This window comes from Fusarium phalaenopsidis (genome assembly GCF_050370095.1).
Source record: "Fusarium phalaenopsidis strain FUZ10S chromosome Unknown contig_32294, whole genome shotgun sequence".
Taxonomy (NCBI): Eukaryota; Fungi; Ascomycota; class Sordariomycetes; order Hypocreales; family Nectriaceae; genus Fusarium; species Fusarium phalaenopsidis.
Window position 1 is genome coordinate 31,977 of NW_028145409.1, and position 13,923 is coordinate 45,899.

The window sequence follows — 13,923 nt, forward strand, 5'->3', positions numbered from 1 at the left end:
CACCACATATGACCGATGGGCTGATCCTGGTGATTCAATGCAATGAAGAACATGCCGTGCGATCTGATCTAACTTTTTCTGCCCTTTGCACCTTTCCGAGCTAGCGAAGCTTCTTGAACGAAACGGCGGTTCTTCTAGACGACCTTCGGTAGATCCTCATAGTCGGGTTAGGGGGTAGCTCCCCGACCGAAGCCTCCTCGAGCTGCTTGGCCACGGTCCTTGGTTGAGATAGTCGCGAGAACGCAGAGGGAAAAAGTGGCGTGGGGCAAGGCGTTGAAATTACCGGCGAAAGGCTCGCCGGTGTAGAGGGTGGTGGCAAGTCCGATATCTTGTCGCTGGTGCCATGTCTTGTTGATAGCGAAATTGATACGTCGCGGTATAGTGCAGAGGGAGCGTGTTATCCTGCCGAGGGTTGGTGTGCGTTAGGCGGCGATAGTAGGTACTAACGAGGCTATGGCTTTATATAGGGCTAAGAAGTATCGTATGTATGTATGTATGTATATTTTTCGTCCGTGGGGCCGTGAGGCCCCAGAAGTCTCCTAAGGGAGCATAGGACGTGCTGAGCTACGGGAGTCTACCGATGATCTAAGCGTATAGTGTCCCCTATCCAGCATATAATTGGCACAAATGGCGCTTTATATCGAGCCTGCTACCCGTCAGCGGGCGGTCCAGGCACGGCAAGTAAATAGTAGCCGTGGGGCATCTCATGACTAGCATAGTCATGGTGGAGGGCTGTGGTTGAGGATGGCCGCAGCCAGACGGAGAGCGTTGCGGCTCCCTATCTGGCCGAGCCTATGTAATAGAAAGAGATAGCAAAAGAAGAGAAGAGAGAATAAAGGAGGGAGCGGACGCAGCTGCATCTCGGGTCGGCCCCGTCTAGTAGCGAGGGCAGATCCTATCGAAGAAGGCGCTTATCTTGGCCAGCTTAATAAACTTATCAAAGTCTTTTCCCAAGGCTAGATTTACTGCCGTATTCGGCGAGGGAGCGAGCCTCGCTCGCTTCCGTGACGGTACCTTTCTGCAATAGAAGATATGGTCAGGTGTTTTGCGTCGATTGCATGAGTAGAGCACTCGTGCTTTAGTGTGATTGAACCTCTCGTGATATGCGGCAAAATCCCCGTGAAGGGACCTTGTAGCGAGTAAGTGGTGCAAGACTGTACGCGGGAGTGAGAGCTCCCGCGGGCAGGCTATTGTCGCCTTGAGATTCAATCTCTTATACTGCTTAGGGGAGGCGGAGGGCTACTAGGTTCTGAATGCTTCTTTTGGTTTCTGCCTCGCGATTCTTCGCAGGTAGGCCAGCGTGGGTCGCGCGCCCTCGGGCTCGGGCAGCGAGGATGCTGCTTTTGCTAGCTTATCGGCTTGTTCGTTGCCGGGGATTTTGGTGTAACCGGGTACCTAGCGCACCTAAGTGGCCCCATGGGATGCTGCTAGGGACTAGAACTCGAGGAAGACTTCCTGGGAGGAGTCTGATGGTGTGCCCCGTAGGCATGTAGCAGCGGCGAGGTTATCTAGGCAGATGAAGATATCTCGGGTTGCCGATTCCTGTAGGTGTAGGGCGGCTTTTAAGCCTTCCAATGCCCCTGTGGCTTCGGCATTAAAGACCTCAGCCGGTCCGAGTCGTCCTGATCCATTAAGGATCAGGAGACTGTTCTGGTGGACGGTAAAGCCGTAGCTGGCGGCCCCGTCCGAGGACAAGGAGCCATCTGAGTATACGACCAGGGCGAGTAGATCGAGTGTCTGGACCCAGTGAAGGAAGGCCTTAGCTGTCTCTTCTTTCGATGCTGTCTGCAGCGGTGTCGTCTGCTTATCGCTAAAGCGTTGCTAGATGAGCTTTGGCCGTGTGCAGGGTGCTAGGAGTTCGTCGGTGCGTCGAAGACGAGTCCTGAAGCTGCTCTCTGGCGGTGCTTGGTATTTTCGTTTAATAAGGTCGTGGTAGGTAGGTTGGCAGGGTTGGCGTGTCCGGCTCGCCAGAGGGTGAGCCTCATCAAGCGACTTGAGTCGTGCAGAGAAGCGGAGCCGCCGTGCCTCGAGAAGCTGGGCGACTGGTGGTATTCCGCTTTCCCGGTGGAGGGCGGCGATGGGTGTTGTCTTCCAGACAGGCAAGATGGCTCTCATGGACTGGTTCATGGCTTCGGTCATCCTCTGGGTGAGATGCTGGTTGCTCGATGGTACGTCTTTGGATGGTTGGTTCCACCGCGGCCGGCTTGTGCCCGGGTACCACGCCTCGGCGCCGTGGAGCAGCACCGGCTCGACGCATGCTCTGACGGCGCTTCGCGCGGCGCTCGGCAGCGGGCCGTGTTTCGTGTTGGCGAGTCCCCGCAAGTGGTAGGCCACCGCCTTTGCTTTCGCCGCCCACTTTTCGACGTGGACTCGGAATGATAGCCTGCTGTCGAGCCAGATGCCCAGCCAACGCAGGGCCGATTCGGGCTGTTTCACGACGTCACCGTGGCGTATCGCCGGGGAGGACCTGAGTTTGCTGCGAGAGAAGTGTATGACTTCGGTCTTTTCGGGGTCGAAGGAGACACTATTTGCCGCGCCCCAGCGGATCATTTCTTCGATAGACGTAGACGCCGCAGCGGTGGTCTCGTCGACCGTGTCACCTGTGAATAGGATGGCTGTGTCGTCTGCGTAGCCGAAGCGGCCTTAGGGGTTGCTTAGACGGTAGATGGGCTCCGTATAGAGCAGAAACAGTATTGGCGATACCGGCGACCCTTGAGGGAGGCCACACTGTAGAGGAGAGGAAGCGGTGATGGTGTCTTGGTATCTGACACGGGCAGATCGGCCGCCCATAAAGGATCCAGCCCATCTGGCCAGATGATCAGGCCAGCCTTGCTCGCGTAGGCGCAGAACCAGCCTATTGCGCATGACGGTGTCAAAAGCACCTTGAATATCTATTGTGACCAATGTGGCCACCTTGTTGCGTGCGAATGCTTCTTCGATGTCGTGGATCAAGGTAGTCACTAGGTCCGTTGCAGACCTCTTCGGGAGTGCCCCGGCCTGTTGCGGGTGGAGGACCTGGTAGTGGGTGGCTGCCCATGCTAGCCGGCGTGTAATTAGTCGTTCTAGCCCTTTGCCGAGGCAGGAGAGCAGTGAGATGGGCCGCTACGCCCGCGGCTTCGTGAGGTCCCTTCGTCCCGGCTTCGCAATTATGACTACCTCCGCCTCCCTAAATGGTTCTGGGTGATGGCCTATAGTGAGGCATGCCTGAAATAGGCGGCGGACGTGCGTCCTGATGATATGCCATACGGCTTTGAGGAGTTTGACTGTGATGTTGTTTGATCCTGGGGAAGTGTTTCCCGTATGGAGGGTCGCGTATTGCGCCTCTTCTAGGGAGATTTCTAGTGGGAATGGTATCGATCTAGGAGGGTGTACCTTGATCTAGGGGTCCTGGATATCGTCTTCCGCGGTTCGTCGCTTTAACGTAGCCCTGCGGAGTGTGTTTGCCTTGCCTATCTGGGTTTCGTGAACGACGTCGTTAACCTGTAGTGGTGGTGGTTGGAAGGCCCCAGGGGACTTTAGCTATCGCACTGCTTTGAAGATAGAGCTATTATCTGAGAAGCTATTGATGAGGTTCCGCTAGTAGAGTCTTTTTGCTTGGCGGACGACACGGTGGAAGCCTCGTTTGGCAAATTAGACTTCTTAGTTAAACCCGAGGGGGTAGAGTCTTCTTATGGCGCGGAATTCGGCCGCGGCGCTGGCGCATTCTTCGGTCCACTAGGGTGCAGTACGCGCTCCCTTCCGCGAAGGTCGGCCGGCTGCTCTCGCCGCCGATGTTAGGAGGTTCATAAGCCTCGAGGCGAGCTCGTTAAGCTCTGATGGGGACGAGTCTGCGAGGGGGATTTGTGCAGCTCTGAGCTCTATGATTTCGACAAAGCGTTTGAGCTTGTCTTTTGTTGTTACGCGGATCTGGCCCGGTTGCATCGGGACTGGTGTTATGTCGGGGAGGGTGAGTTTGAGTGTGAAGTGATTAGAGCTGGTCGCGAGATGGTCCTTGATTGCGGCTTTAGCCAGTGGTATATTGGTAAAGGCGAGGTCGATGGTGTTTCTATGTGGATTTGTCGGGATATCCGGGGTATTTAGTAGGCTTAGATCGTTTTCCGAGGCCCAGGAGGCGATATCCTGTCCTTGGTTAGTAGTCTGTCTGGTCTGCTAGGTATGATGTCTGGCGTTGAAGTCGCTAGCAACGAGGCAGCGCTCCGGGATAGGCCATCGTAGCAGATTATTCAGTGCGTCCTTCTCGTCGCTCTGGCGGTAGAAGTTAACCATGGTTACTTCGTTGACCCTAAGCCAAAGAGTGTCTTGGGTCTGAAAGGGCCGGATCTGGTCCGCTAGGAGCCTTGGGTCCCGTCGGATATATGTTATAACTCTGGGCCGAGTGTCGTTGCTGTTCTATGTGTTGACTGGCGCGAATGTGTCGTACGCCGGGTGTGTTTTGGTGATGCATTGTAAGCTTGTGAAGGCCGTCTATGGTTCCTGTAGGAGGACGACGTCGTATCATTTGGAATCGGCTAGTGCCAGGGCGCAATCGTGGGCCGGGGGGATCTTACCGACGTTAGCCTGAAAGATCCTGAGTGGCTATCTATCCTTCTTTAGTGTTTGCAGATATCTATTCCTGGTTATAAGGACGGGTGATAAGGACTATGCGGCGTTTCCTTAGTGAGCCAGGTCTGGGATGCTCTGGTTCCTCCTTTACTTCGGAGGTTATAGCCACTATTATGCATGAGGGCGCTCTTGATGCGGTTGGGCTAGATGCGTGAGCGTCTAGCTGTTCTTGCGGTGTATTGGTGTCGCGTTGCGGTTCTGGGTTGCGCTGACGGTACGTCTCAGCGCCTATTACCCGGACATGTTCTCTTTGTTCCTTAGTTAGTCGACGAAAGACGCCGTGCACTTTCCTCGGCCGGGCTGGGCACTTGTGGAAGCCGGCCCGGTGGGGGCCTAAGCAGTTGGCGCATTGCTCTGCTGCAGCGCAGTCAGCCAGGGCGTGGCCCGTCTTGCCGCACCGTTGACAGTGAGGCCGTCTACGGCATATCCGGAAGGAATGGTAGTCCCAGCATGTTTCGCACTGTCTAGGGCGGTCGGTTTTGTCGAGAGGTCTGGCCGGGTGGCTGCCGAGGACGGACTAGTATTTCTTAGTAGGCTTCAGGAAAGACACAAGTAGGGTCTTAGTCAAAGGGTCTTCTGAGGTTTGCCGCGCGGGGCGCACGTCCACGGGCTTGAGCCCTGTCTGAATTTCTATCTCATCATTGACAATGCTGTCAACATCAACCTCATTGCCATGAAAGTCAGTTAGTCTTCGGGGAAGGTCTGGGATCACATAGGTAAACCATGTCTTGTTAGTCTCTATAGTCGTAGCCCCTAGGTCCGCCGCCCATTCGGCCTGCTTCTCCACAAGCCAGTCGCGGGTCTCAGGGTCGGCAGTCAGGACGGCCCATCCCGATCTGACGGCGAATACCTGCCGGATCTTGTTTGAGATGGCGCCGAGTTTTTCGCAAATGTGCTAAGAAGTATCGCCTATCTGTGGCCATCTTGTATAGGGTAGGACTAGGCGGAGGGCACGTCTAGGTTTAATCTTTTTGGGCAGTTTAGATGCAATATGGCATATATTAACTTTATTAAATCATGTCAACTTACAAATCACTAGAATTGATTTGATTGAGCCTAGGAATTGACTAAGTTGATTGATTTGATTGGGGTGATTGATTGATTGAGTTGATTTATGATGAGCGCTGCTTGATGTCCACTGTCTCTATCCCATTTATCGCTATTGCTCCACTCCCTTGCCTATTTGTCCTCCTTTGGCCGCCTGTTGTCTTCTTCCCATAGCCTATCAATACCAACCTAAGATCTCTTCTTCGGACTTTCACTCTAAGACCTTGAAGCAGTATATATGGCTCGACATCTTTCTGGGTTAGCCTCCTGCACCTCATGCTCAGATTTACCAGGGTCCCACACGAGGATTAGATGATGCCTCTGTTGCGTAAAGAAAGTCGCGGAAGACAGTTGTCGAGAAAACCGTCCAGGCAGATCGGGGAAAGCGGCAGTCGGCTGACACTGCCGATGGCAGGGTATGGACTCTCCGGTTATGCCACAGCCTCGGAAGCTATCCGCTCGGCGTAGAGTTGAAGACGTGAGCGGCAAGGTAAGGCCCAGCCTGAGAGGATGTATTGGGTGGGATATTGTCATCCACAAGCTCGCCCGTCCGGCAGTTGTCACCTTTAGGTGAAAGTTGACTCGGCTTCTGATTGTCTCAGCACCACCATCCTTTCGCCCTCATCCGCGAACTTCTTTGAGCGTGGCTCCTTTGGCACTAGGCAGAAGTGGCGCTGGTCAAATACTTTGTAGGTATCGTTGCGTAGTGGAATATAGTTGGCCGGGGCGTTCATCGGGTCCGTAGAAAACAAGTTCGTCTCTCCGTATCCGTCCATGCTATAGCGAGTGTCAGTTTCACCTTTCATAACGCAAATAGTAAAATATGAATCTGCCTGGATTTATATTCTACTATTCTATCGTACTTAATAAAGCGACCAAGAAGAAACCTAATACACAGACCTCAATAGGTAATCAAGGAGTTTCCCCCCCTCTCAGCTACGCTTCTTGAAGTAATACGCTAGGCTCTATGTGGGTTAGTAGCTTTGGGCTTCCGAAAATGGATGGATTTTGTCCGCGAAATTCGTGATTGGCTAAATCCTAGCCCCACTCTTCCAAAAATGGCCACATTTTGTCCGCTAAATTCTGATTGGTCACCAGACGGCAGAGCGACGACGAGGTTGATAACTTAGAAGAGCAATAATGCCACAATAAGGGCAGAAGTAAAGGTAAAAATAGCTTTCTAGATATTAGGAGATCTCATTAATTAGATTTAAGGCACGGTGAATAGTTTTTATTAAGTTTCTGCCTCTATGTCTAGTCGGGTTTTCCCTAATAGTTACTACCCCCTTTTTAAATGTATGCCACCTATGCCATATATATATGCCGAATTAAATTTAAATTTAAATAGATATAATTAATGATAATGGTCATATGATGATATTATCCCCTTTTTCTCTTTAATAACTGAAACCTCAAGTTAACCCTAAGCTTAAACCCCTGACCCATGCGGCACAAGTTCAGCTAGTCATCTAATCATCAGGGTTGTTCTACGCTAACGATGTCTTGTGGAAATAAAGCATACGAAATATTATTTAACCCTCAATATTTATGTTTTAGGGTTTATATTTTAATCTTTTAATTCTTATTTCTTTTCCCTTTCTTTCCTTTCCTTTCTTTTTCTTTTCACTGGCCAAGCCGGCTAACCCTAACCCTAACCCCAACTGACGTTCGAGTCCAACAACTGCCCCAATGATGCCTAGGGGGATGCTGTGTTCATCACGTAGATGATTGGTAGGGTTAGACCCAACGGGGGAAATAGCGTGTCTGCATTTCTTGTCGAAACAGATCAACAGTCGCGACTCGGGATGGACCCATAAAGAAAGTGACTCGAGAAAGTCAGCAGAGGCAATAGGTATTGGGTCCATGATGACAACTGTTGCTTTTGCCGCTACTACTTTTCGATGTTCTTCTTTTATTCCTCTTCTCTTTAATATCAGGCAGTAGACTAAAAGGCAGGAGATAGTAGTATAAAGTGGATAGTTGGAACGGGAAGTGGAAGTGGTGGAGTAGTGAAAGGAACGCGTGCACGGATAGAAAATGAATAAACAACAGGTTGTTTTTGTCGAACCTGGTTACTGTGTCAATGTGCACGGACAGAAATTGTAGAATCTGGGGGTGGTTTTTCGGGAAAACACCGGGGAATTATATAGTGGTCAGGGTTGGCACGGACGAAAATTGAATAATGCGGCGCGATTTGGATCAACATTGGTACAGTAGGCCAAGCGACCAGGGTGTAACGATATTTCATAAGCAGCCTCTAAGCTCAGACCATGCTTTCGTCTCGACGCCGAGTTAGATGCTTTCTTTTGCGTGTCTGTTAGCCAACGATAAAATAAAAAATAACTCTATAGAAATTGATCAATCAATTGCTTTCTTCTCTATCGGTTTACATACATATCGCTAGATGCATCGTTGTGGTTGAATTTTGACAAGATAAAATGCCTCTGTCGACTACCCGCGCGAATTCCATCCAGTCCCCCAGGACTCAAGCCTGGGGGGAGCCCGATTCGCATGTCCTATATTTTGACAAAAAAAAAGCAAGGACTCTGCTATGCTCCTATTCTCATACCTAACGTGGGTTGTTGGGCAGGTTAGAGGATCCAAGCAGTCGCGAGGCTGCATATTGCCATCGTGGGTGCTTCGGGAGGAGGAAATCAAGGGTACCAGGGTCGCTTTGGCTTGTATCCAACACCAACGCATCAACAGCAGCCTCCGAAAGTAGGAACTCGACGACTGCATCATTACCCTCAATAGCAGCCTCCAATAATGGCGCCAAATCAAGCTCGTCTGCCCTATCAGCCTGAACCTCCTTCTCGCAAAGGAGCTCAACGACTGACTCATGGCCGTTCACCGTAGCCCAAAACAATGGAGTCCCGCCCCATTTGTCCTGAGAGTCTGAGTTGACCTGGTTATGGGCAAGCAGCAGTTCAACGACAGCTTTATGCCCCTTGCCGGCCGCAAACGATAGCGGCGTGAAACCTAAGTCGTCTATCGTTCCTGGGTCAATCCCCTGCTGCAGGAATAACTTGACGACGGCGTATTGTCCGTGCGCAGCAGCCCACCATAGTGGCGTTCTACCGTCATCATCCTTCGCATTAAGATTGACTCCTTTCTCAAGAAGTAGATTGATAACCTCGACATGCCCATTCTCCGCTGCCGACCAGACTGGTGTCCGACCCCACTTGTTTCTGGATTCTGGATCCACTCGGCTGTCGGCAAGGAGTGCTTCCACAATGGTGTAGTGTCCAGATGCAGTGGCATAATATAAAGGCGTTTTGCCATCTTCATCGCTAAAATCCGGGTCGACGGCGATGTTGGCGAGAAGAATACTGACGATCGTCTCGCGGCCATGCTCCGCGGCAACCGACAGAGCACTCCGGTCGTAATAGTCTCTAGGGTCCGGGTCGACATCTTTCTCTAGTAATAACTGAAGAATCTTCTCGTTGCCAGAGCAAGCTGCGGCCCACAATGGCGTACGATGGTCAATATTCTTCGAGTCAGGCTCGACTTCGTCGAAGGCAAGCAGATGGCTCACCACTCCCTCATGTCCGTTATGAGCCGCCCACCACAGTGGTGTCTCGCCAGTTCTGTACTTGGCGTTCGGGTTAACGAGGCGATTAGCAAGTAACTGTTCGACAACCCCTTCATGTCCTTGACAAGCTGCCATTCCAAGTGGGGTTTCGCCGTGTATGTCTTTTGGATCCGGGTCAATGTCCTTCTGGAGAAGCAGCTTGACAATTTTGTCGTGCCCGTTATAAGCGGCCCACGAAAGCGGCGTCCGGTCGTATTGATCCCTCCAGTCCGTCCCGATAGGGCTGTCAAGCAGGCGTTCGACTACCTCCTCGTAGCCACTTTCGGCTGCCCATGACAGAGCCGTGCGACCGTGAGAATCTTTCCAACTCGGACTATGACCTCGCTGTAGCAGGGTCGCTAATGATTGATCCAGTCCAAAATATGCCGCTAAATGTAGCCCTGTTACATGTAGCGGTACTTGTTGGCTGTAATCCGAGTGCCATGCCCCGAGTTTGGTGGTCAACATTGCCTGACTTGATGCTGAGACGTTGCCTTCGCTCTCAAGGATGCGTAGAGCTAGAAGTTCCCCTTCCCCTTGTATCGAGACATGACGAACATGATGTCCCCAGTTTCGCGTCGCATAATCGAATAGTGGATATGATTGAAGCCGTTCCTCAAATTCCATGTCCGTTGAACAATTGCCACTGCCGAAGACGTTGAACGAGAGGTAGACAACACAGACTGTCGCGATCTCAGCCTTCGCATGCGGGAACCAAGAATCCTGCGATCGCTGAAAGTACTGCTGCGTTGTATAATGAACCAGGCGGATGATGCTACTCTCTTTGTCGACAGTAACCAAACCAGCACACACCGAAAGCATATCTTCGATCTGTGGCAGCCTGTCCTTATCGAGGTCAGAGTCAGTTGGCTCTACTGCAAGAGCATGCTGAAGTTCTAACGTAGTGAGTGGCCGCTTCGCATAAACGATCCATGACAAAACCTGCTTAGCACGCCTTGTCTGGCGTCTAGCCTGACCTTCGATTCTCACCATCGCGTCCTTATACACATGATTGTATATATCCACATCCGATCCGGCAGGTAGGTTGGCCAGAGCTGCTCGAACATCCGCCGGGGACTCCACCCCGACCAAGGAATCAAGTAGAAGCTGAGCGAGGAGGAACCTAGGAATACATTAGTGCTCTATCTCAGCTATAGATAGAGATGACACACATTCCCTGCGCCGACTGGGTAATCCTAGTCTTGATTTCCGATTCTAGTTCCAGATTGTAACCCACGAAGTCCGGCAATCGGAACATGTTGCCATCAAGATATCTACGCACGTCTATGTCATTGGCATAAATCTCAATCTCCAGCGACTTACTCCTTCGGAACTTCTCAGTAATTTCCGGGATGTTCCTCGAAGTCGCAAAGACCTTTGCTCCAGACTTGGCCTGAATATCAAAGATCTCTTCTAGGAGCCTGCTTCGACAGCCATCAAATGTTTGGCACTCATCGAGTGCGTCAATAACAATGAAGACTCTCGAATATAGAGCCGCCACAGACCGGAAGGTTCCCGAGATTTCGTCGAATGACGGCCGTGTCCGATAAGTCTTATGTCGATCATACATCTTCTTCACGCTGTCTGGTAAAGAATACCGCCGTTGAGCTAACTGTTTCAGAAGACTCGCCAAAAGGTCGGTAGCCTTCTGCTCATCTGTCCGCCGGAAATTGCAATAGATGTAGGCGATTCCAATCTTTTCATCGTCAGAAAACAGTGTAAGGAGCTTGTCGACTACAATTGATGTAAGAATCGTCTTTCCCGCGCCGGGAATGCCTGGAGTGAATAGTGTTTCCGTGCCGGTCTCCAGCCACTCCTGGAACGCTGCCGACTCCAGGAGCCACTGTCCCGTTCCTACCTGTCGCCGACTGATAAAGTCGTTCTGTTGAGGAGCATAATCAATGGTTGTCAGCCAGTCTAGAATTATCTGCTGCTCTTCGCGGCGCTCTCGACTGTCCTGGAACTGATTCAGGCGATCCACGCCGGCTTTCGTAGCCCGAGACGTTTCGCTGAAGAGGTATTAGTTGAGGTCAGTATGGGAGGCAATTTGTAACTACCTGGCAAGCCTTCCGTGGAACGCGTTCAAGAGTGCAACGCTCGTTATCATACGGCACCGTAAATCGCGTATGTCGTCCGGCTCCCATTTAAGCCTCTTCCACATTTTCTTCACCTTCTTTCTAACATCCTCACATCCTGTCTGTAGCTCGCTATACTTGTTGAGTGTGTTTTCTAGCGTCTCGAGCACCTCCCGGCAGCCGTTGGCGATCTCTTTGAACTCATCTGCTTGTTGGCTGCTGAGCTCCCGGTCTGAAAAGGTTTCCACGTCTCCGAGGGCAATCGAGAGCCTTCTGGCTCTGTCAGATGTGAAAAATTCAGCATTGCCCAAACCATTTGAGGGAATCCGTACTCATCAGATATGCCCTTAAATTGACCCGGCGCATCGACGAATTCCTTTCGGATTTTAGCGGCGAGGTTGATTACCGCAATAAAGTCCCCAACGCTAAACCCGAAGCTCATCTTGGTCTCCGCTCTATATTTATTGTCACAATCGCAATCTTAGTTGGAAGGAAGGTTGGTTGGCGGACGGAAATTGTTGGAATCGGCTTCCTGAGACTTGCTGGCTTTGTCGGGCCCCCGGAACATCCGTAGATCGTGCGTCGAAGGGTGAGACCGCTTTATGTTCGAGTCGGCGACCTCACTAGAGCGCCGGGCTTAAGTGCGGGGGTCGGGCTGAGTTGCGTTGCCATCTCCGAGCCACGTGCCTCATCTGTACACACCCGCACACTCATAATGTGTTCTAGCGTGAACCCCAGCTAAGACTGGTATGCACATTATTGCCCTTCTTGCCTCTATTGGCAGGCTGAACCCACGTTTTCTTGGCTCCGCATCTCGTGCGCTTCAGATCCAAATACAGATGCGAGCTTCCACGTCTACTGCGGCAGCTACCTGCATTTGGTCTGACGTGGGATGGCTAACATGAAAGAAACTCAGTGGCTCTGTCAGACCTGCCTTACCGTCAGCTCGATAAAGGCAATGTGCAGGACTATTTTGGTGTTGGTGCAGGATTGGGCTGCAGGATTAGGCATCAGGGCAGCGGTATCTTTGAATTTGGTTGGTGAATAACCCAAGTTCCGACTTGATCCGCCTTGGCTGCACTAGTAAGCAATTCATGGGCATTCGTATTATGCAAGGCAAATTATGAGCTATGTGGCAACCAACACATTGATGCAGCACTGCGAATCGAAAACGCAGCGGACCGGGCCTTGCGGGTAAGTGTCACTTTTGTTTAGCTACCCCACTATTAGTACTATGGCCCGTCGCTGCCGGTCTACAGGTGAGTCAATGGATTCTACTAAACTGCTCCGCCATGATATTTAATGCATCTCTTGCAAGGTAGCTGCGTCTTGCCCCGTGTCAGTACTCATATCCGTCCTCGCTTAATCCAGCCGATAGGGCTGCAATGGCTGCAGCCGGTCAAATAAGGCGTCTTTAATGAGGCCTTCTATCTAGGCTCAAAACGGCAATAGATTGACGGAGGTCTTCGCTTTCCCGCAATCATATGGAGAAATGGGGGTTAGGGATGACGGTGAGTTCCGAAAACAAAATCTTGTCAGAACAGAGAAAATATGATATGAATAATAGAGCAAGAAAAATGCAATTAAATGAGACTAGTCCCATATTTTTCACTATCTTATGGAATAAGTTATCGTGGTTTAGAATATTAAATGGATTAAAGTTTGACAAGTTGGTCGCTGACATAAGAAAGTCTTGGCTCACGATTAATTCAATTCGGTATAGCGCGGCGGCTTAGCTAAGCAGGTCTCCCCTTTCAGACGGGTCGGAGCCTGAGCCACGGAAATTCAAGAGTGCAGAGTGCCTTTCGGCCGAAAGAATTTGGCCCTGAGGTTAGTCCTACCGGGCGTAATAAAATCCATTCATGCAGCCGAAAGAGGACGATGTCGCTGCTACCCACGGCGGGCCAAAGAACCATCGAGCTCCAAGTTAAATAAATGGCTGAACAATAGACCCCTAGGGCTATATTGCGCGGGAAGTGTTTCCATTACACCATAATAAAGCCCTGGTAAAGGCGTTTTCTAATGTGTGGCTGAGTTGATGCTTGGGCGTATCGCAGCACGGGCGACCGTGGATTGCCACGGCGGGTATTCTGAATGCTCGGGTGAGCACAACCTATTTTCAAGACTAGCCTTCCCTTGAAAGCAAACTCGAAGGAGAGAGGAAGGGAACTCTCCATCCAATGACTTTAAATAAGAATACATAAACAAATGCCGAACGCCATTGAAGGCAGGCAACCTGAAAGGAAGCCGTGGTTTTTGCTTTTTCCTCCAGTTATGTAATCTGCAAGTCTGGCAGGTACGCGTTCCGCGTCTCTTATTATTATGAACCCCTTTTTTGGTGCGATCATGGTAGAGATCAAGCGAGACAATGTCTCAATCAGTCCCGAGACGTCGTGGTCGACCCAGAAAAGCGGCGTCTGAACAGGAGCGAGCAGCCCGGAAACGTGCTTTGCAGCGTGCACGATCACAGCGATACTACCAACAACAACATCAGCAAGCCATCAACCCCCATCGCGCGCCAACCGAGTCGCAACAAGCACAATTTATACATCATTACCATCATCAACCTCATCCGCCCGCTATACCGTCGACAACGGATCCGGTCATTGGCCTCCACTTAGAGCCTCG

At 51.2% G+C, this 13,923-nt stretch overlaps 2 protein-coding genes across 2 annotated transcripts; both read right to left on the minus strand.

Moving 5' to 3' along the window:
* Positions 1–1,821: 1,821 nt before the first annotated feature.
* LRP88_05619 (RNA-directed DNA polymerase) lies at positions 1,822–3,921 on the minus strand (the record flags this gene model as incomplete). Its single annotated transcript, XM_083242169.1, has 3 exons — positions 1,822–2,600; positions 2,661–3,038; positions 3,729–3,921. 3 exons carry the CDS (start codon positions 3,919–3,921, stop codon positions 1,822–1,824), a joined length of 1,350 nt encoding a protein of 449 aa, XP_083102068.1.
* Positions 3,922–8,218: 4,297 nt separating this feature from the next.
* Positions 8,219–11,737, minus strand: LRP88_05620 (ankyrin repeat domain-containing protein; the record flags this gene model as incomplete). The annotated part of the gene is made up of 6 exons (XM_083242170.1): positions 8,219–9,507; positions 9,859–10,066; positions 10,211–10,343; positions 10,393–11,229; positions 11,380–11,565; positions 11,628–11,737. 6 exons carry the CDS (start codon positions 11,735–11,737, stop codon positions 8,219–8,221), a joined length of 2,763 nt encoding a protein of 920 aa, XP_083102069.1.
* Positions 11,738–13,923: the final 2,186 nt, after the last annotated feature.